The sequence below is a fragment of the Carettochelys insculpta genome, chromosome 22 (genome assembly GCF_033958435.1).
Source record: "Carettochelys insculpta isolate YL-2023 chromosome 22, ASM3395843v1, whole genome shotgun sequence".
In the NCBI taxonomy this organism is placed as follows: domain Eukaryota; kingdom Metazoa; phylum Chordata; order Testudines; family Carettochelyidae; genus Carettochelys; species Carettochelys insculpta.
Window position 1 is genome coordinate 20,882,582 of NC_134158.1, and position 19,313 is coordinate 20,901,894.

Genomic DNA, 19,313 nt, shown 5'->3' on the forward strand with positions numbered 1-19,313 from the left:
TGTCCACATGCTCATGTCCCAGCTGTTCCAAAGGCTGCACATTCCCACCTACGACTGGCAGACAGATTTTATCAGCCACTTTTGATTAGTCCCTTATGATGGGCCTGGGAATGTTATGCCCGCAACCATAACCATAAGTGGGGGAAACGTGGTTGATACCATGAGATGGCTTTGATCACCTATTGCTCATAGGCAATTGTCAATTGTTCCTTTACACTAGACAAGCTCACCTGGTGACTAAACTTACCTTTTAGATGTTACCTGTACCTATTCCCTAACATGGTGATTTTCTGTGGTGGCGGAGTGAACGGCCACATCCCTCCTTTGGCTGATTTGCTACTGAAATCTGGGGTTGTTAGCTTGCCTGTGCCTGTAACAACTCATTCCAAAGAGCGCCACCATGGTAATGGCTTGGCCTCCCATTAAGACAATACTTAGGGTCTGTCCCACTGGATGTAAAGTCATGGCCTCTGGACTGGCCCGCCATGGGGTTTCCATCTCTCATACTTCTGCTCTTTCCTCTCCCTGCTGTTGTATCAGTCAGGCTATGGGGACTAAGGTTTCTTTTGTTCTGGCGACCAGGTTATGTATCTCTAGTTGTAAATGGTCTGTGGGTGGAAACAAATTACCCAGCAGATTTTTGTAGCTGTCCGGTGGGAGAGAGCATTTCAGTAGTGGTGGTCACAGTGCCTGTTGGCCAAAAGGGATGGGAACCAATTGGCATTGTACTGGTAATAGATACACAAAATTCAGTATTAGTGGCCATCCTGCTTACTGGGGTTACCCCCAATGCCCACCTGTGTGTGGATTCCCCACCTGCTTTCAACAGAGCTGAGCTAGCACCTGCATTGCTTTCAGGTGCCAAGCCAAACCTGCTGCAGCATGGGTAGCAACGCCAGCACAGTGCAACAGGCTGGCCAGCCTTTGAGGACCTCAGAAGAGCCTCCCTGCAGCTGGCTCGGCCCAGGGGCTGCAGCCTGCCAGGCCAAGCCAACCGCATCGGAGGCCAGAAAGTTGCCCAGGTGTGCACAGAGCCAGCCCAGGGCTGGAAAACCTGCCTCAGCGAGAAACAGTGTAACAAGCACACGCAAGCAAATGGCCGAGTGCGAGTAACCGTTGCATCCGTGTCCCAGCCCCTGGGAGTTCTGCGCTCACTTGGATGTCTCGCACCCCAGCTGGGTGGCGCCGGGCGCTCGCTGGAGCCTGACCCAGGCCCTGGTTTCCCTCTCATTTTTTAACAGCCGAAGGAGGAATAAATTTTATGTGCACCCAGGCATGTGCAGATGTGAACCACCAACAGGACCACACACTGCCGGCTGGGGGGCTCTGTGCTAATGCACTGGGTGGCACCTGAAGCACTGCTGGGCGGCCGCCCAAGCACTTGCCTTACAGGGAACACTCACAACGCACCAGGCCAGGGCCTCTGGCCTCATTTGGATGCCTGAGGCCAAACGGGCTCCTGGCTGAATCTAGTGGGGCAGTTGCTGGAGCAGGCAGCCCCCCGTGGGGGTGGGGCGGGGGGGGGCCGGCAGGAGGTCTCACCGCAGCCCCTGGCCAAGAGCCAGCAGAGCAGGGCCCAGCGTGGCCATCGGTGACAGCTGCTGGTGCGACTAAAACTGTCTCAGACTCTCTGATTTCTTTCGGCACATTTGGGGCTGCCAGGTTCAGGTGAGCTGAGGTGAAAGCCCCCAGCGTGACCCCCCCCCCCCCCCACACACACACACAGGAGGCAGCAGGGGCTTGGATGTGCCCCATCCCCTGTGGCACTGATTTACACTGATTTACACCAGCTGGGGATCAGGCCCTGCTGACTCTGCCAGAAATACACACACACACACACACACACACACACACAGAGGAGGAGGCAGCATCCCATCCCCAGTGGCACTGATTTACACCATCTGGGGAGCTGGCCCCACTGACTCTGCTGGAAATCCCCACCCCCACCCCTCCCTGCCACCCACCCACACACACACACACACACACACGGGATTTGGCATAGACAGCCCATGCCAGGCCCTTGCCAGACACATTTCCTCATTGCAAGCCATTCCCACCTGACAGCTCCCCTCTGCCTGTTCCCAGCTGCACACGGGCTCAGCCACATGGGGGCCTGGCCACCCAGGGCCCAGGTAGCCCACGGCCGAGGGGCTGTCACAGGGGCAGGGCTCCCACCACAATACCACACACGAGACTCTGTCGAGCTGTCCTGAGGCGTTTATTCTGCTGCGGGGGCGCCTGATTTCCAGCCCTTCCCAGTGGGGGGAGGGGTATCTTCTGCCAGGGGGGCGCTAAGCCACCAGCCCATCCCACCCCAGTCCAGTCAGGGGCAGGGCTGACGGGGGTTCTTGGGGTTCAGGGGGAAGTAGAAGATGCGGCTTTGGCTGTGGCAGGGCCGGTAGGGGGAGAACTCCTGGGCTCCCTCCTCCAGGCAGCCAGCGGAGAAGTTGCTGAAGAGCGAGACTTTGAGCTGCACCAGCACCTGGCGAGCCTGTGGTACGGCGGGAGGGAAGCCGGCAGTGAGGCGTGGAACTGAGGAGCAGCACTAAAAGCTTTGCCAACTGCCGACCTGCGGAACTCCCTGCTGCAGGAGAACCTGAGCCTTTCTGGGGAAAGCCCAGGGAAGGCGGAGGGGGAGCACAGCCCAGAAAAAAACCCTACCCAGCCTCACTCGCTGTGACCACATACCCCAGAGTGACCCCCCTCTTCCTGTGCCCCACTCTCTGTTACCCAGAATCCCCCTGGGGCACTGCACCACCCAAACTCCTCTGCCTCAGTTTACCTGAATGCCCCACAGCCCCTGCACACACCCAACACCCTGTTGTTCATTATCCAGCATCCCCTGGGCTCCTTGCCCTGCCCCACAGCTGTCACCCACAGCCCCCCAGAGAGTACAAGAAAGGCACCCACCTGGCCATCGGTCACACACTGCAGCTCCTGCTCCTGCCCCATGATGGGCACCAAAGCCTCCTGGAGGGTGTGGAGCTAAGGAGGCAGGACGGGATGGATCAAAGAGCTGGATAGTGGGGCTCTGAGCCGGGGGCCAGGACTCCCCCCCCGTCAGCCACAAACCCTTGGCCACCCAGGGCAAAGCCAGCCTGAAAAGGCCAGGCAGGGGCCCCCCAGGGTGGGAATGACCTGAGTCCAGCATAGCAGGTGCAGGGGCCCTGCAGCAGGACTGCCGGGGGGTACCTGGTAGCTGTGATTGCAGGAGGGGATGATCCCGGCTCGCTGGAAGGCTCTACGCGAAAGGGGACAGGAATCGGGGTCAGCCACAGCAGCGCTAGAAGGGCAGTGTCACCAGGACCCCCACCTCCCCCATGAGCCCCCCCCGACAGACCCATCCCCCAACAGAGCCCCTACGCACGTCAGAGACAGCCCCAGGAGAGCCTGCTGAGCTGGAGGTCACACATTAGCGCACCCCAAAGCCACAGGGGGAGAGAGAGAGAGAGAGACCGACCCCGTCAGCCCCCTGGTACAGACAGTCCCAGCCCTGGGACTCCCTAGAGGAGCAATCCTCCTCCACGGACCCCCAACAGACATCCCCTCCCACCACTGAGATCCCCCAGCGAGTTCCCCCCCCCCAGTACGGATCTCCCACAGACGCTGAACCCCGATTTCTAGCTCCCCACCCTCACGATCCCCTCCTGGGTGATCCCTGTCTGCCCCCCAGGGAGGTCTGAGCCCTTCCCCAAGGCCCTGCCCCAGTGGCTGCTTTTCTGTCCCCAGGAAGTGGGTGGGGTGCTGCCAATGTCTCCCCCGCCCCCCGGCTTGCCCACCGGCCACTTGGCTCACCCGGTGCCCCGCCCCCGGGCCCGGCTCACCTGTCAACGTTGTAGGGGGTGCGCAGGGCAAGGGCCGCCCCGAAATACTTGCTGGGGGAGCTGAAGGCCTCCAGGCAGCCAGCACAGGTCCCATGCTTCTGCCACTCTTCCCTCCTGCGTTGGGGAGGGGAGGACAATGTCCCTGCGTCAGTCCCGGCCCTCCCCCAACAGCCTGAGGGCTTGGCATCCGGGGGGGGCGCCAGGGCACTGGCCGGCCGTGGGGTTCCTTGGAGACTTTGGGCTTCACCGGGGGACCCGGGTTGGCCAGACACCACCCTGAGCCTTTGTGACAGCTTCCTCTGTGGCTTCCCTAATCAGAGCCCTACCCACACCTGCACCTTCCCATCCCCTCCCTGGTAGGGCCTCCCCCATCCCCTGCTTTCTCTCTGCAGCTTGCCCCATTTCCCACCTGGGGGTCCCCTTGGCAAACCGCCCCATCCCCTCCTTCGGGGGTTCCCAGCCCACTCTTCTCCCTGGCTGCCCCACTTACCAGAATTTGAAGCTGCTGGCATTGAGGAAAGTGGGCCAGTGCTCGGCCAGCTGCTTGGACAGATCCTGGAGGGGTTTGGGGGGGAGAGAAAAGCAGGCTGGGCTGGGGGGGGTCCCACAATCTGCCCCAGTGTCACCTTCAGCCTCCCAGCAGGCCTTGCGCCATCCGCAGTCCCACTGGGGTGAGACCAGCAGTGCCCCCCAGCTGGGGAATCACCCCTTTGCCCCGCTGCCAGGGCTCCAGCAGGAGGCAGCCCCACCAGTCTCCAAGCCTGGGATGGATTTATTCTTTCTGTGCCTCAGCCCTAGACCTCAGCCCTGCCCAGACACCAGCCAGGGTCAGAAGCTGCTGGCCCAGGAGACGCCTCATGGCTTTGCAGCTGTTCACACTGGTTTCACCTGTGGGGAAACTGAGGCACCGGAGAGCGCAACATGGCCTGTCCAAAGTCAGAGCAAGGACTAGAACCCAGGCATCCCGGCGCACAGCCCTGCTGTGGTTGGGTGCCAGGACTAGAACCCAGGTGTCCCGGCGCCCAGCCCTGCTGTGGTTGGGTGCCAGGACTAGAACCCAGGTGTCCCGGCGCCCAGCCCTGCTGTGGTTGGGTCCCAGGACTAGAACCCAGGTGTCCCGGCGCCCAGCCCTGCTGTGGTTGGGTGCCAGGACTAGAACCCAGGTGTCCCGGCACCCAGCCCTGCTGTGGTTGGGTCCCAGGACTAGAACCCAGGCGTCCCGGCGCCCAGCCCTGCTGTGGTTGGGTCTCAGGATTAGAACCCAGGCGTCCCGGTGCCCAGCCCTGCTGTGGTTGGGTCCCAGGACTAGAACCCAGGCGTCCCGGTGCCCAGCCCTGCTGTGGCTGGCTCAGGACATGGGGTCGGCAGGGATCACTCACCGCCAGGTCGGAGGGGAAGAGGGGCCAGCAGCTGCAGCAGTTCATGATGTTGCTTGGCCTGTGATTGAGGGGCTCAGAGTCAGGGGAGAGCTCGCTTTGGCCCCGCCCCTCCCAACCGCCTCCAGGCCCCCAGCTCTCACCAAAGCCCATGGATGGTCCAGTGATCAGCGTCCGCCGGGATGACACAGTCGAATCTCGGACCTAGAGCCTCCAAGCAAAGCAGTCGAGAAAGGGTCACCCCCGTTCGGTCCACCAGCCCGCCCGGCGCAGCTCACCTGGTCACAGGGCTCCTGGGTTCTAGCCCCAGTGTGGGGTGGGGGAATGGGATCAGGCCTGCCATGTTCTAGTCCTAGCTCTGCAAGAGGGAGTGGGGTCTAGTGGTTGGTGGGGGGGGGAAGGCAGGAGTCGGGACTCCTGAGGTCTCTCCCCAGCTCTAGGAGGGGAGTGGAACCTAGTGGCTAGAGCGGTGGGGCTGGAAATTTGGACCCCTGTGTTCTAGCTCTAGCTCTGCAGAGAAGAGCAGGGTCTAGTGGTTAGAGTAGCAGGTGGGGCCAGGAGTCCTGGGTTCTATCCTTGGCTGTGCTGGGAGGAATTGAGGCCAGTGGTGAGAGCAGGGGCTTGGGTGTCAGGAGTCCTGGGTCCTAGCCTGAGCCCTGCCAGCAGGGGAGCGGGGTCTGTTCTCAGCTCTCCTTGAGAGCCGATTGTACCCTCTCCCCAGGCCTCATTCTCCCGTCAGAAGCATTGTGCTCACACCGCCTGCCCAGGGGAGTGCAGTTTCACCTGGTGCTGCTATTAACCCAAATAATGCCACTGGGGGGCCCCTCCCCAGAGCCAGCAGGAATGGGGTTATGACAGCAAATGACCCAGCTCACCCTACCCTGCCCTGACACACTGCATGGAGCCCGCTCACCCTGTCCCCATCCCGGCTGCTCAGCCCCGGCCCAACGAGGTGAGCACCTCCCGCCAGGCAGCGAGTGGATAAAGCTGGGGGCGGAGGGCTCAGGTGTCAGCCTGGGACCGGACACGCCGTACAGGCAGCCAGCGGATGGGAGCCGTGGGCCCAGCTCCCTGGGCATTGCCCCTGGAGCCTAGCGAAGGACCATGGCCCCGGCCTCAGTCAGACCAGGGACCTCCTGACCTCACGTCCCTGCCCCTGGTCAGACCACAGGCCCAGCCAACCTCACATCTTCACCCTCGGTGCAACCACAGACACAGCCGACCGCACTTTACTGCCCTCAGTCAGATCATGGGCCCAGCTGGCCCCACCCTTGGCCAGACCACAGGCCCAGCTGAGAAGTCTCCTCCCCTGGGTTAGTCCCCTTGAGGCGCTAGTGCTGGTGGAACCACCGCCAGGCAGACTTGAACCTGAGACCTCTAGAGTGTAGTGCACTACTGGGGTTAAAAGCCTGTTGGCGCTCACCTAAGGCTGGAGGGGAGACCCGCCCCCCCCCCACTCTGTAAGTGGTCTAAGTGCCACTAGAAGGGACCATGAACACCCCTCGCCTCTGCCCAGGTGCTTGGCAGTGCGGGGTGGGGGGGCCCAGGGGGAAAGCCTGGAGGGTGGGACAGTGGGTGCTCACCACACAGAAGGATCCCGGCCACATCTGGACAAACTTCAGGCACTTCCAGCTGCAAAACCTAGCGAGGCAAAGCAGAGCTGCGGGGGGTGGACTGGAACGGTGGCTCCCTGGCAGGAGCCCTGGGTACGTTTCCCTGCTCCCTACAGCCTCCCTGGCCTTGGGAGAGGCGCTTAATGGCGCTGTGCCTCAGTTTCTCCTCTGTAGAGTGTGGAGGGGAGCGCTGCCCTGCCTCGCAGGCCGGGGGGTGGAAATAAATGCACAAAAGGCTCGAGGAGCAGAGATGCTACCACGCAAGAGCTTAAGGCAACCAGACGGGGACAGTCCGACCCTTGAGTCAGTCACCTGTGTTCTGCGCTCAGTGACGGGGTGGGAGGGGGCTTTAAGCCCCCTTTGTGCCCCTGTTCTGGGCCTTGCCATGGCTGCTCTGGCTCTCACGCTCTCCCTGGGGGGAGCAGAGAATAGGAACCGTGCAGGGTCCTCCAGCCATCCCCCCATCTGCCCTTGGGGGGCAGTGACTAGCCACGATGCAGTGCGCTCCAGCCATGTCCACGACCTACGTCTGACACTGGGATTACAATTTTCCCAGCCAGAGGGTGTGCAGGAGTGGAGGATTCCCAAGGAGCTTTCCCCAGCCCTGACCTCCCCGTTTCTTAAACTCAGCTCACGCTCCTCATGGTCACCAATGCAAACCCATCTTCCTGCCCACTAGCGGAGACGGGAGAGCCCCTAGCTAGTAGACTCTGTAATGTGCTCACCGGGCTGGGAGTGGGGGTGACTCAGTGCTGTAATCTGTGGGTCAGGCCCCATATTAAGCCCACTGCAGAGGGGGGGATCAGCGTGTCTATAGGTCCAGCACGGGAGTCCTGCAGCCCTCTCTGCCCCCCACCGCTGGAGCCATTCGCTGCCCACGGCACCTACCCGATTCGCTGCTTGTGTTCCTCTTGGAGCAGCCCCACTGTGGCCAGCCACAGGAACGCCAGCACGGCCCCACGCTCCATTGTTCCTGCAAGGCGAGCGCAACACGGTCGGCCCCCGTACCACGTAGGCCACATCCTGCCAATCCCACCCCTGCCCCCCGCCAAGGTGGTGCCATATGTGCCCAGGGGCAGATTGAGCTAAACGGCTCTGAGTCTGTGCAGGACAGCTGCCACCCATAGCCAGCTCCCAGGTTTGGCATCCCCAGGCTGGAGCCTCCTCCGGGTTACCTCCCTGGAGAGGTAGATGGGGTGCCCTAGGAGGAGGATGCTGGGGGCCATATCCAGGAGGCCTCTGGCCACGGAAAGCCCGGTTCCGGACCCCAGCTCAACCTGCTCGGTCTGATCCCGTTGGCACCAGACAGAAGCTGCCTGGCCGAGGCGGGCAGGGCCGGGGAGCTGCAGACAGAAAGCCCTCGAGACGGTTTCACTTCTTCACACAGCAGAGCACGCCCCCACGCACAGCTGTGCAGGACCTCAACGGTTTCGGGGGCTCAGGGCTGAGGTTGCGGGAGGGCCAGGAGCTGCCAAAGTGCACCCAAGGTGGATCGTCCCCTTATTCCACCTGAGTAAAGGAGAGGCTACGTTGACTAATTCTTGACCGTCCCTTTCATTTTCTGCAATTAAAACTGCAACAGGGAAAGTGAGCTGAAGGGACTTAAGTTAAACCCTGCAAAAGTGGAATCAACAGTAATAACTAAAAGCAACGTTATGCCAAGGGGCGACGTAAGTGCGAACAGGATAGTTATACATCAGGTGACTGAATTTAAATGCTCGGGGTGGTGTATCACATCAGCTGCTCGGTGTGCAACGGAAGTTAAATGCAGAATTGCACAAGCAAAGGCTGAATTCCAGAGAAGGCGGAGCATCCGCACTAACACAGAGAAAGCTGTGCTCGTCTATATATTATCCAAACAAAAAAAGCAGTCCAGTAGCACTTTAAAGACTAACAAATTAATTTATTGGTTGATGAGCTGTCATGGGACAGACCCACTTCTTCAGACCATAGCCAGACCAGAACAGACTCAATATTTAAGGCACAGAGAACCAAACATAGTTATCAAGGTTGGCAAATCAGAAAAATATTATCAAGGTGAGCAAATCAGAGAGCAGCGGGGCAGAAGGGTGCGGGGGAGTCAAGAATTACAGTCTTCCCCCGCCTTACGAGGGTAATTCGTTCCTGAAACACCCCTCTTAGGGCGAACTCTCATAAGTCGAAAAAGTAATTACCATTAATTTCAATGGGAAAAAATGTTATGCGTTCCTGAACCCCAAAATGTACACCCATTTATGCTGAAACAACACCAAATCCCAATAAAATGAACACAATTACTTCCACAGTTAACATTAGTTATCGTAACACAACCTAACAAGGTATTTTCCCTTCATTAATTACAGTACAAAAACGTGGGAGGGAGATGTGCCAGGAAGCCAATGCCGTCTTGTTTTGCATCATCACCAGGATGTGGTGGCTGGGCTGCAGGAGGAAGCGGGAGTTCAGGAGAAGTGCGGAGCTCAGAAAAGTCCTCCCAGTAGTATAGCCTGGGGAGCAGAGCCCGGGGCCGGGGGGCTGTCCCGGGTGCAGAGACAGGGCTGCGAGGAGAAGGGAAATCAAGGAGCACCTGGGGTGGGGGGGCACAAAGCTGAGTAGCTGACCACGGCTGCAGAAGTGGGGCCGGTGCAAGGGGGCAGGCCGGGCAGAGCAGGGCACGGGGAGGCAGCCCGGCCTGAGCACAGCTTAGGTTAAGCAGGGAGGGGGTAGTGCCAGTGGCTGGCCATGTAGGGAGTTAGGCAGGCACAGGGGACCCCGGCTGGCAAGGGGCGATGCCTCGCTCATGTAGGGCTGCATGGCAGAGAGGCCCCGCCGGCGGCGGCCGAGGCACTAAATGCGATGGAAAGCTGCAGGCGGTGAGTGGTACCCGAGGCACAGCTGTGCAGGGGGGCAAGTGGCAGGGGCAGGGCCGGGATGGGCTGGGCACCCAGCAGCCACGTCTCGCAGGAACTCCTGGGAGCCCACAGCCGCCAGCCAGGCTGGGGCACGCCGCTGCTGCAGCGCCGAGGCAGAGACACAGACCAGCCACAGCAGCGTATCCTCGTAAACTCGAGGAAATGCCTTGTAAGACAAAGGAGGGGTATTAAATGAAACTCCTCATAAATTCGAATCCTCGTAACCCGAACGGGCGTATCTCAGGGTATGACTGTAGATTAAGCCAAGTATGCGAAACAGCCAAGTCGTTACCATTAGAAATCAGGAGAAGAGTTTTGCGATGTTACATTGAGCCAATATTATTGTGTGGGGCTGAAGCGTGGACCATCAGCGAGCCAGCTGAGAAGCCACAGAAATGTGTTTTTTAACGAGGATGTTGCGTATTCCCTGGCCAGCTAAGAGGACGGATCAGTCCGTTTTGATTGAAGCGCACTGCAGGAGATCGTTGCTGGTGAGAACAAGGACAAGACAAGCAAAATTGATAGGGCAAGTAATGAAGAAATTAGGACTTCGACACCTAGTAACGACGGGGAAATGAGACGGTAAACGGGGTAGGGGCAGGCAGCGAGAGAAACGACGGGATAGTGTTACTTCCCGGTTACAGTGCGGAAGCAATGTCAAAATGCTAGAAAGCACTCAGAATAGAGGGGGTGAAGGGCCATGATGGCCTGGCACTTAAGGGAAGAAAAGGGGAGGCTGGCGGAGAACGGCTCAGGTGAGGAGGGACCTTCCAGGGCTAGGGAGGAGCTGCCTGCAGCCACAGTGCAGTGTACCCCAGCCACACCCGCCGATCTGCCCCATATGGGTCTGGGGGGCAGAGAATAAACACAGCACAGTGTGCCCCAGCCACACCCCTCCGATCTGCCCCCTATGGAGCCTGGGGGGCAGAGAATAAACACAGGACAGTGTGCCCCAGCCATGCCCCTGATCTGCCCCCATGGGGCCTGGGGGGCAGAGAATAAACGCAGGACAGTGCGCCCCAGCCACACACCCCCGATCTGCCCCATATGGGGCTGGGGGGCAGAGAATAAACACAGCACAGTGCGCCCCAGCCACGCCCCTGATCTGCCCCCATGGGGCCTGGGGGGCAGAGAATAAACACAGCACAGTGTACCCCAGCCACACACCCCGATCTGCCCCCTGTGGGCCGTGCGGGGCAGAGAACAGCCAAAGGTCAGTGCAGCCACATCCCCTTTTACCGCCAGGGCGATGGGACAGGGCGAAGACAGGGCCAGCCGAGCACCAGGCAGGAATTCCCCATGTATAGGAAGTTTCCGCCGGGGGGGCCAGGGGGTCTTTATTCTCCCTCCCCGTGGGCCCCTCCCTGCGGAGAAAGCCACGGGGAAGGGATCCACGGTCCTGGGTAGGCGCCAAGGCCTGGGCTGCTGCTTGTGATCTGAGCTCAGCTGCTGCCCTGGCTTTGGCAACGGGACAGGAGGGGAGAGCTGGGCCCCTCAGGCAGCGTCCTTGGGAGGCTGGGACGAGGGCGACGGCCATAGGACAGGCCCAGGGAGGAGAGGCCAGCGCAGCACCGGGCCAGGATGATGCAGGCCCTTCTGGTAACAAACGCCAAGCTCTCGCGAGGGGCCCAGCTGAGCGGCCGGGCCCTTGGGGTCAGCTGAGAGGCTGGGCCAGCGTCTCCGGCCCGGTGCCCTGGCCCCTACTGACAGGCAACAGGCCCAGGGTCCAGCCCGCCCCACCACTGCAAGGCAGGTACCTGCCCCGAGCAGCCAAGCCCCCTTCTGAGCCCCTTCACCACTGTGCAACTCCCCACACTGGACCCCTCTGGATCCATGAAAACACCCTCTGGATCCAGCCCCCCGAGCCCTCAACCTAAACACCCCCCCAGATCCAGCCCCCTGAGCCCCCCAACCTAAACACCCCCTGGATCCAGCCCCCCGAGCCCCCAACCTAAACACCCCCCAGATCCAGCCCCCTGAGCCCCCCAACCTAAACACCCCCTGGATCCAGCCCCCAAACCCCCCAACCTAAACAGCCCCTGGATCCAGCCCCCTGACCCCCCCAACCTAAACACCCCCTGGATCCAGCCCCCTGAGCCCCCCAACTTAAGCACCCCCTGAGCCCCCCCCAACCTAAACACCCCCTGGATCCAGCCCCTGAACCTCCCAGCCTAAGCAGCCCCTGGATCCAGCGCCCCCGAGCCCCACAACATAAACACCCCCTGGATCCAGCCCCCTGAGGCCCCCAACATAAACACTCCCCCCAGATCCAGCCCCCTGAGCCCCCCAACCTAAACACCCCCCAGATCCAGCCCCCCTGAGCCCCCCAATCTAAACACGCCCTGGATCCAGCCCCCCCCAAGCCCCCCAACCTAAAGACCCCCCTGAGCCCCCAAGCTAAACCCTCCATTCCAAACACCCCACTGGTCCAATTCCCGGGATCTAAACACTGCCCAGATGCAAACACCACCCTCACCCCCACCCCGCTTCCTTTCAGGTGCAACCTCTGTGTGAATCACCTCCCTCCCCTGTGCCTGTCTCTAACCTTTGCTCCCTGCTGGGCTTTTGCTGTTCAGCTTTGGGGTTTGGTTTGGCTTTCTTTAAATCTGTCTGGCTGGTGTCTTTAAATAGCTCAGTCCTGAGCCACCTCTGCTGTGCTGCAAATCCTTATCTACACCCAGCCTCAGCAAGACCCCAACGGGGCACAGTGAGATTTATTGTATATTATGTGTATTAGGGTAACCCTCAGAGCCTCAGTCCCAGACCAGGATGGCTGTGTGTTAGGCGCCGTACTTGGTATTGCTATTAGGTGTAGTATGGTAGCACTCAGGTGCCCCTTGTGCTCCTTGCTGAACATTAGTATTGCTATTAGATGTATTACGGTAGCACCTCAGACCCTCAGTTGCAGGCCAGGACCTCAGTGCGTTAAGCACTGCACTTTGTGTGGCTATTAGGTGTATTATGGTAGCACCCCATTGCTTGGGCCTGTACTTTTGTATTGCTATGAGGTGTATTACGGTAGCACCTCAGACCCTCAGTTGCAGGCCAGGACCTCAGTGCGTTAGGCACTGTACTTTGTATGGCTATTAGGTGTATTATGGTAGCACCCCATTGCTTGGGGCTGTACTTTTGTATTGCTATGAGGTGTATTACGGTAGTACCCCAGAGCCTCAGCCGCAGGCCAGGACCTCAGTGTGTTAGACGCTGTGCAAAGAACCTGGCCTGCACCCGTTCCTACTGGGTCAGGTTTTCTGATCCATCCCATAATGTCCCTGAGCAAATCACCCAAACCGGGGGTCCCCCCGCCCAGCCGTACACACGCACTTGCACTTACCGATTCCCACAAAGCAGAAAAAATTCTGCTGCCCCGGCTGGTTTGTTGCTCACACTAGGCGCCCGCAGCAAGGGCCCTGCCCAGCCCCGGCTCCTGTGATGCGCTTCAGGATGCCGCTCAGGCAGACAGGCGGGCTGGAAGGATGGACAGACAGACATGCCTGGAGCTACCTGGAATGGCAGGCATGTTAGCCACCCAGGCAGGGGGCTGCGTGGGAGAGACAAGGTGGCCCAGGCCCAGTGACGGGAACTCTGGGTTAAATTCCCAGCTCTGCTGCGAACTCCCTGTATCACCTGCTGCAAGGCAGGCACCCACCCTGAGCAGGCAAGCCCCCTTCTGAGCCCCCTCACCACAGTGCAGCTTCCCACACTGCACCCCTCCGGATCCACCGAAACACCCCATGAATCTGCCCCCCCCCACCAATCACTATGTTCCCCATGGCCTCGGTCCCCCTACATGTTCACCCTTTGGCTGGATGGACCAAGAGCACTTCCAGGCAGGAGCCCTGTCTGCCCAGGGCCTAGAACGGACGGACCCTGAAAGCATCCAGGGGCTGCCCAAGAGGGCTCTGATCTTAGCCAAGGAATCTAGGTGTTTTGTGTACAAAGTGAATAATGCTTCAAGGGGTGATTAGCTCAGTTGAAATAAATAGTCCTGCCCAGAAGTATGCTGGAGCTTTAGAGCCAGGGAACAGAGAGTTTGGAACTGGGAGGCGCTCGCTGGCAAGTGGGCAGTAGGTTTGGGTGTTAAAATTCTGGGGTGTCTGTAAACCTCTAAAGTCCTTGGTGGGCTGCAGGGATGGGTTGGGTGAGCTGCTGCATGGGCTAATCAGGAGAATGAAGATGTCGGGGGAGATAAAGAAGGGTAGAGTGTAGCGGTGGGAAAGGAAAGAGCACAGAGGCCTCTGTGTCTGCAGTTTCACTTTCCCAAAGTGACTTTAGAGTTATTGGTGTCAGGATGGGGATTCTAGTGCTGCTCCCAGCAGTGGCCTGAGGCCCTGACTGAGGCTGCTGTGGCAAACCTGGATCATTCCCCAGCTCTGGCACTGGGAGAGATTCTTAGCAGCTTCTTGCAGAACTATGAGGTCTTGTAGCAAATGCAGGGGTTCTTGGTGTGGGCCCATGAGACGTATATCCTCCTGGCAGCCCAGATCCTGCAGCATGAGCCAGATCCCGACCTCTGCTACACAGCAGCATAAGCCCATTTGCCAGACCCTGGGTGCAGGGTGCTGTACGTCCCCACTGGCTGTCTTTCTCACTGTCTCAGCCTCTCTAGCCTGGCCCACTTTCACATCTGCTTTCACTGCCCTGCGGGGAAGTCAGCTAGCAGCTGCTGCTTTCATGGTGCACGTCCAGGAAACAGAAGCTGCGCGGGCACAGGTGGGCAAAGCCCTGGGGGAGGGTCACACCACTGCTGGTCGGGGGGGGGGGAAATCCTCCACCCCACCCCACCATGCACCCTCCATTGATCCAGCCCAAGCATTCTAGACTAGTATGGAGACAACTTTCATGCTCTAGGCCCCCTTCCCCTCCTGGCCTGGGGACAGAACCCAGGAGTCCTGACCCCCAGCCTGGTTTGCAGCACGGCGGGGGAGGGCTCATTCTCTGCTGGCTTTAGCACACCCCTGCCAGGGGGAAAACCCATTAGCTGTGACGCATCCGGAGCCCAGCAGGAGGATTCTGACCTGGCTCAATCTGGTGTAAATCTCTGGTGTCTGTGCCCTGAGAACAGGACCGAGCCGCCTGGGGCCAGCTCCTTCCCGTGGCCGACAGAGCCCTGATGTGGGTCCAGCTTGGGGCCAGGGGGGCAGGGTTGCGGGAATGGGACTGATTTCACTCTAGTCTGTAGGCCCCCTCCTCACCTTCGGCCCCCTCACCCATCCCACTTTCCACCCTCCCTGCGGCCCCATCACAGAGACCCCGCTTGGGACCCCTCCGCTCCTTCGCCACCTCCGCCTGCCACCAGATGAAAAACAAGGTCCCCGAATATCAGAAGCTCTTTCAGGTGAGACAAGCTCTTGATTGGCTCTTGGGGGTGAGGGAGGGAGGGAGGGGCCAAATGATGGAATAGAGTGGGGAGGGGGGCAATCAGACCTCCCGGGCTCCATTGGCAACTTTGCCATGGATGAAATTTGCGCGGGTTCCAGGCCCTTCGGTTTTCTGTGCCTCAGTTTCCCCACCCATTAAATGGGGATGGTAATCCCAGAGGGGCACTGGCAGGGTTGGGATGGGAGGCAGAACTGGAACGTTGCTCCCCACCCTCTCCTGGAAATGGGTTGGCCACCTCCTGTCTACCCCCAAGGTCACCTGACAGCATCCCTGCCTCAGTTTCCCCACTTTTCAGGGACTTCTCAATCAAGCTATGTGAACATACTCTTCACAGCACCATCCTCCGGGGGGGAGGGGGGCGGGAACACGCCACTGATTCTGCTAACGAATGCGCCCTCCCTAACCCTGGCCCACCCCTTCACACTGCCCCAACCGGCTGCTACCCCCATGCTGCCATTTTTGGTTGGGAAGAGTCTGAATCTGTCCCTGTCTCTGCATAAAGGACACCCCATTGATGGGCCACGCAGGGACCCTTGGAATTACTGGGGGGCTGTTTTCCTGATACCTCCCCATTTTCCTTCTTCTCCTAGGAGGATAACGGCCTGCCAGTGCATCTGAAAGGGGGCGCCATGGATTCCTTGCTGTATAGAGTCACTATGACCATCTGTGTCCTTGGTAGCTGCTGCTTCCTGCTCTGAACACCTGGGTTCTATGCCTGGCTTGGGGTGGGGAGTGGGGTGTAGTGGTTAAGGGGTGGGGGGTGAGTGGCAGACAGGACTCCTGGGTTCTAACCCTGACTTGGGGAGTGGGGTGTAGTGGTTAGAGGCAGGGGGGCTCAGGGCTAGGAGGCAGGTGTCCTGAGTGCTATCCCCACCTCAGGGAGCAGAGTGGGATGGAGGGGTTGGAGGTGAGGGTTGTGCCAGATCACCTGGGTTCTAAAAGGGAGGGTGAGAAACTGTTCTCAACGGTGTCAGATGGCAGAACAAGGAGCAATGGTCTGAAGTTGAAGAGGGAGAGGTGTAGGTTAGATATTAGGAAAACCTACTTCCCCGGGGGTTGGGGGGAAGCACTGGAATGTGTTGCTTAGAGAGGTGGTGGATTCTCCATCCCTCGAGGGTTTTCAAGTCCCGACTTGACAAGGTCCTGGCTGGGATGACCTGGTGGGGGTTGATCCTGCTTGAAGCAGGTGGTTGGACTCAATGACCTCCTGAGGTCCCTTCCAGCCCTAGGATTCTATGATTCTAACTCTAATTGAAGGACCAGTGGTTAGGGCTAGGAATCAGCCCTTCTGGTTTCACTTACTAGCTAATTAAGAGAGCTGCAGCAAAGTTTACCCGCCTCCCCGGGCTATGGCCCTGATTTCAATAAAACACAAACCTCTTAGCTCTTAAAATAAAAGCGCAGGCCAGACGGAGAAATGAAACCGATCGAAGTTGATCAGTTTTCTTGTGGCAATCAGCCTTTTCTAGACCACTTCCCTTTCCATTTGAGATCAACCCCTGTGGGGACTCAGAGAGCTATTGAGGGCAAAAGATTTGACTGTGAATGGGCTGGCGTGTGTAGCATCCCCTAGTGGTTAGAGCAGTGCTTAGGGCGACCATATCTCCCTGTCCCAAATACAGAACAGGGTGATATGGGGGCGGGAGGGCGGCTCCTCCCAGCTGCACCAAGCACCAGGAACTGGTGTCCCCCCCACCCCCCCCCCCGCCAGCCCTGGGAAAGCAGCAGCCGCAGGAGCTCCTGGCCTGAAGCCCCGGGAAACGGGCACCCACCCCTGCAGGCCTGAATATGGGACAATTCGTTCCTCTTAAAAAATAAGCAGGCACGCCTTTTTGGCATCCCGAATATGGAACCTTCCCACCTAATACAGGACAGATGGTCCCCCCATAGAGCAGAGGGGCAGTGCTTGAGAATCAGGATTCCTGTGTTCTGTTCCCAGCTCTGGGAGGGGCTACGGGTTTAGAGGAGGGAGGCAGGCAGGACTTCTGGGCTTATTCCCAACTTTGGGAGGAGAGTGGGGGATTAGAGGCTGGGGGGGGGCAGGGCGCCTGGGTTTCATGGGGGAGGGCATGGTTTAGGGTTTTATTCTGAGAAGCACCCCCCCCACCCCAGTCATTCTCTTGCCATTCCAGGCACCTGTTACTCTGTCTTTTCACTGGTCAAAGCTGCGTTCCCCCAGAAGAATAAATGATGGCTACATGGATGACCCCAAAGTAGCCAGTTCCCCTGCCCCACAGGGGGCCCGATTGGGGGTGGAAGGAGAGAACAACAACCCAGGCACTTTATGAGTACCCCAAACCTCAGAAATCAATAAAAAGCACCTTTAAATCTCTGTGTCAGAGTAAGGCCTGCCTTTGGGGTGCAGGGAAAAAAAATGTGTGGGTCTAAAGTGAGCACAATGAGACACCAGCTTGGTTTCTTTCCAAATACGGACAATAAAGGCAATTGACTGACGCACTGCAGCTGCTGGGCCGAACTGGCCTTCCTCCAAGATTCAGGGATTCTGATTCCCTGCTTCTCTGACTCTGCTCTGCCTTTGCTCCAGGAATACCATGTGGCGGAGGGTTCCACAGGTTAACGGAAAAGGCCCGTGGGAGGAATTGAAACCGTGCCACCCTTATGCCTAGATTCAGCGCTCCGCTTTCCTTCATTTTGTTATCGAAGCCTTTGCTTTGACAAACAAAGCATGGGCTAGTGAGTAAAGCACTGGCTGGGAACGGGGCGGGGGCGCGGCTTGGGTGTGTCGCAGCCCTGCTCCGTGCCTCGGTTTCCCCATTTGTAAAATAAGGATAACAAAACTGACAGTCTTTGTAGAGCCTTGTGTCGGAGCTAGGGATCCTTGTTACTTACGGCCTGGGTAGCAGTGCATTAAATATGATGTTGGGGGGCCAGGTCCATGTGTCTCACTGCTATGAGTGGTTTAGGACTTAGCACAGTGGGGGCTGGGCACTGCCAGGCCGTCTGGGTTCTGCTGTGCCTGGTCCACAGCGTCAGTTCGAGTGAGCTCGGGCAAGCCGGAGGAGGGAGGCTCAAAGGAGGCCTGGCTGCCTAGGAGGAGAGGCTGAAAGAAATGAGCAGTTTGAGCCTAGAGAAGAGAAGGTTGAGGGGAGACGGAGACCAGGCGTCCGTCACTTTAAGGGATGTGCCAAAGGGGAAGGTGACTGGCTGTTCCGGGGTGGTGCAGTTCTGTACCGGGCTTCTCAGGGAGGGTGCCTGTCACTGGAACTTTCACGGCCAGGTTGGACGAGCCCGACGGTGACGGCAGACGGCTACCGGGCCCTGTCTCAGCGCTCAGCAACCTATATCGCCTCATGGCCCACATCCGCACTCAGAATTCCACAGCACATCCAATGTACAGAGCCCCATCCTTTCCCACGCCCCCGGCCTGCCCAACCCAATCCCGCACCCCAGAGCCAGGCACCCCAGCCCAATCCCCCACCCCACAGCCAGGCACCCCAGCCCCTGCCCCAACCCAATCCCCCACCCCACAGCCAGGCACCCCCAGCCCCTGCCCCAACCCAATCCCCCACCCCACAGCCAGGCACCCTCAGCCTGCCCCAACCCAATCCCCCACCCCAGAGCCAGGCACCCCAGCCCAATCCCCCACCCCATAGCCAGGCACCCTCAGCCTGCCCCAACCCAATCCCCCACCCCACAGCCAGGCACCTCCAGCCTGCCCCAACCCAATCCCCCACCCCACAGCCAGGCACCTCCAGCCCCTTCCCCAACCCAATCACCCACCCCCAGAGCCAGGCACCCCCAGCCCCTGCCCCAACCCAATCCCCCACCCCACAGCCAGGCACCCCCAGCCCCTTCCCCAACCCAATCACCCACCCCCAGAGCCAGGCACCCCCAGCCCCTGCCCCAACCCAATCCCCCACCCCACAGCCAGGCACCCCCAGCCTCCACCACCAACTCAAGGCTGGCGACTCACCAGAGCCACCTCCACGTGCTTCTCCCACCAATCAGAGGGGTCCATGCGCAGAGCAGCAGACGGCACTCCCAGCGTGTGGCTCTGAGACACAGTAAGCGCGGCTTCACGGCACACCCGTGTGCCCCAGCACACCAGTTGCGGAGCACTGGATTAGACAACCAGCGAAGGGCCTTTCTAGGCCAACCTCCCTTGGATTCTATGGGGCGGACACACCCCAACCCCTGGAACCACTTCCCGGCCTGCGCGTTGGACACGGGTTTCAGCTGATCGTAAAGCACAAGACACGTTGCTTT

General features: G+C 59.4%; 2 protein-coding genes across 3 annotated transcripts; one reads left to right on the forward strand and one right to left on the reverse strand.

Annotated features, from left to right (window-relative positions):
- Nucleotides 1-2,208: 2,208 nt before the first annotated feature.
- Nucleotides 2,209-14,944, reverse strand: LOC142024709 (ribonuclease T2-like). 2 transcript variants are annotated; one of them, XM_075016861.1, is made up of 12 exons: nucleotides 12,250-14,944; nucleotides 9,997-10,192; nucleotides 8,091-8,322; nucleotides 7,702-7,786; nucleotides 6,784-6,841; nucleotides 5,344-5,411; nucleotides 5,204-5,261; nucleotides 4,315-4,379; nucleotides 3,825-3,938; nucleotides 3,193-3,241; nucleotides 2,911-2,985; nucleotides 2,209-2,491 (listed from the first exon to the last, which is right to left on the reverse strand). In XM_075016861.1, exons 4-12 carry the CDS (start codon nucleotides 7,779-7,781, stop codon nucleotides 2,324-2,326), a joined length of 735 nt encoding a protein of 244 aa, XP_074872962.1. In that variant the 5' UTR covers nucleotides 7,782-7,786; nucleotides 8,091-8,322; nucleotides 9,997-10,192; nucleotides 12,250-14,944; the 3' UTR covers nucleotides 2,209-2,323. The 2 variants fall into 2 exon arrangements, with proteins under 2 accessions (XP_074872962.1, XP_074872963.1); XM_075016862.1 differs by lacking the exon at nucleotides 8,091-8,322.
- On the forward strand, nucleotides 11,146-17,418 carry COX7A1 (cytochrome c oxidase subunit 7A1). Its single transcript, XM_075016863.1, has 4 exons — nucleotides 11,146-11,303; nucleotides 14,953-15,042; nucleotides 15,677-15,761; nucleotides 17,219-17,418. Exons 1-4 carry the CDS (start codon nucleotides 11,286-11,288, stop codon nucleotides 17,275-17,277), a joined length of 252 nt encoding a protein of 83 aa, XP_074872964.1. The 5' UTR covers nucleotides 11,146-11,285; the 3' UTR covers nucleotides 17,278-17,418.
- The last annotated feature ends 1,895 nt before the right edge of the window (nucleotides 17,419-19,313 follow it).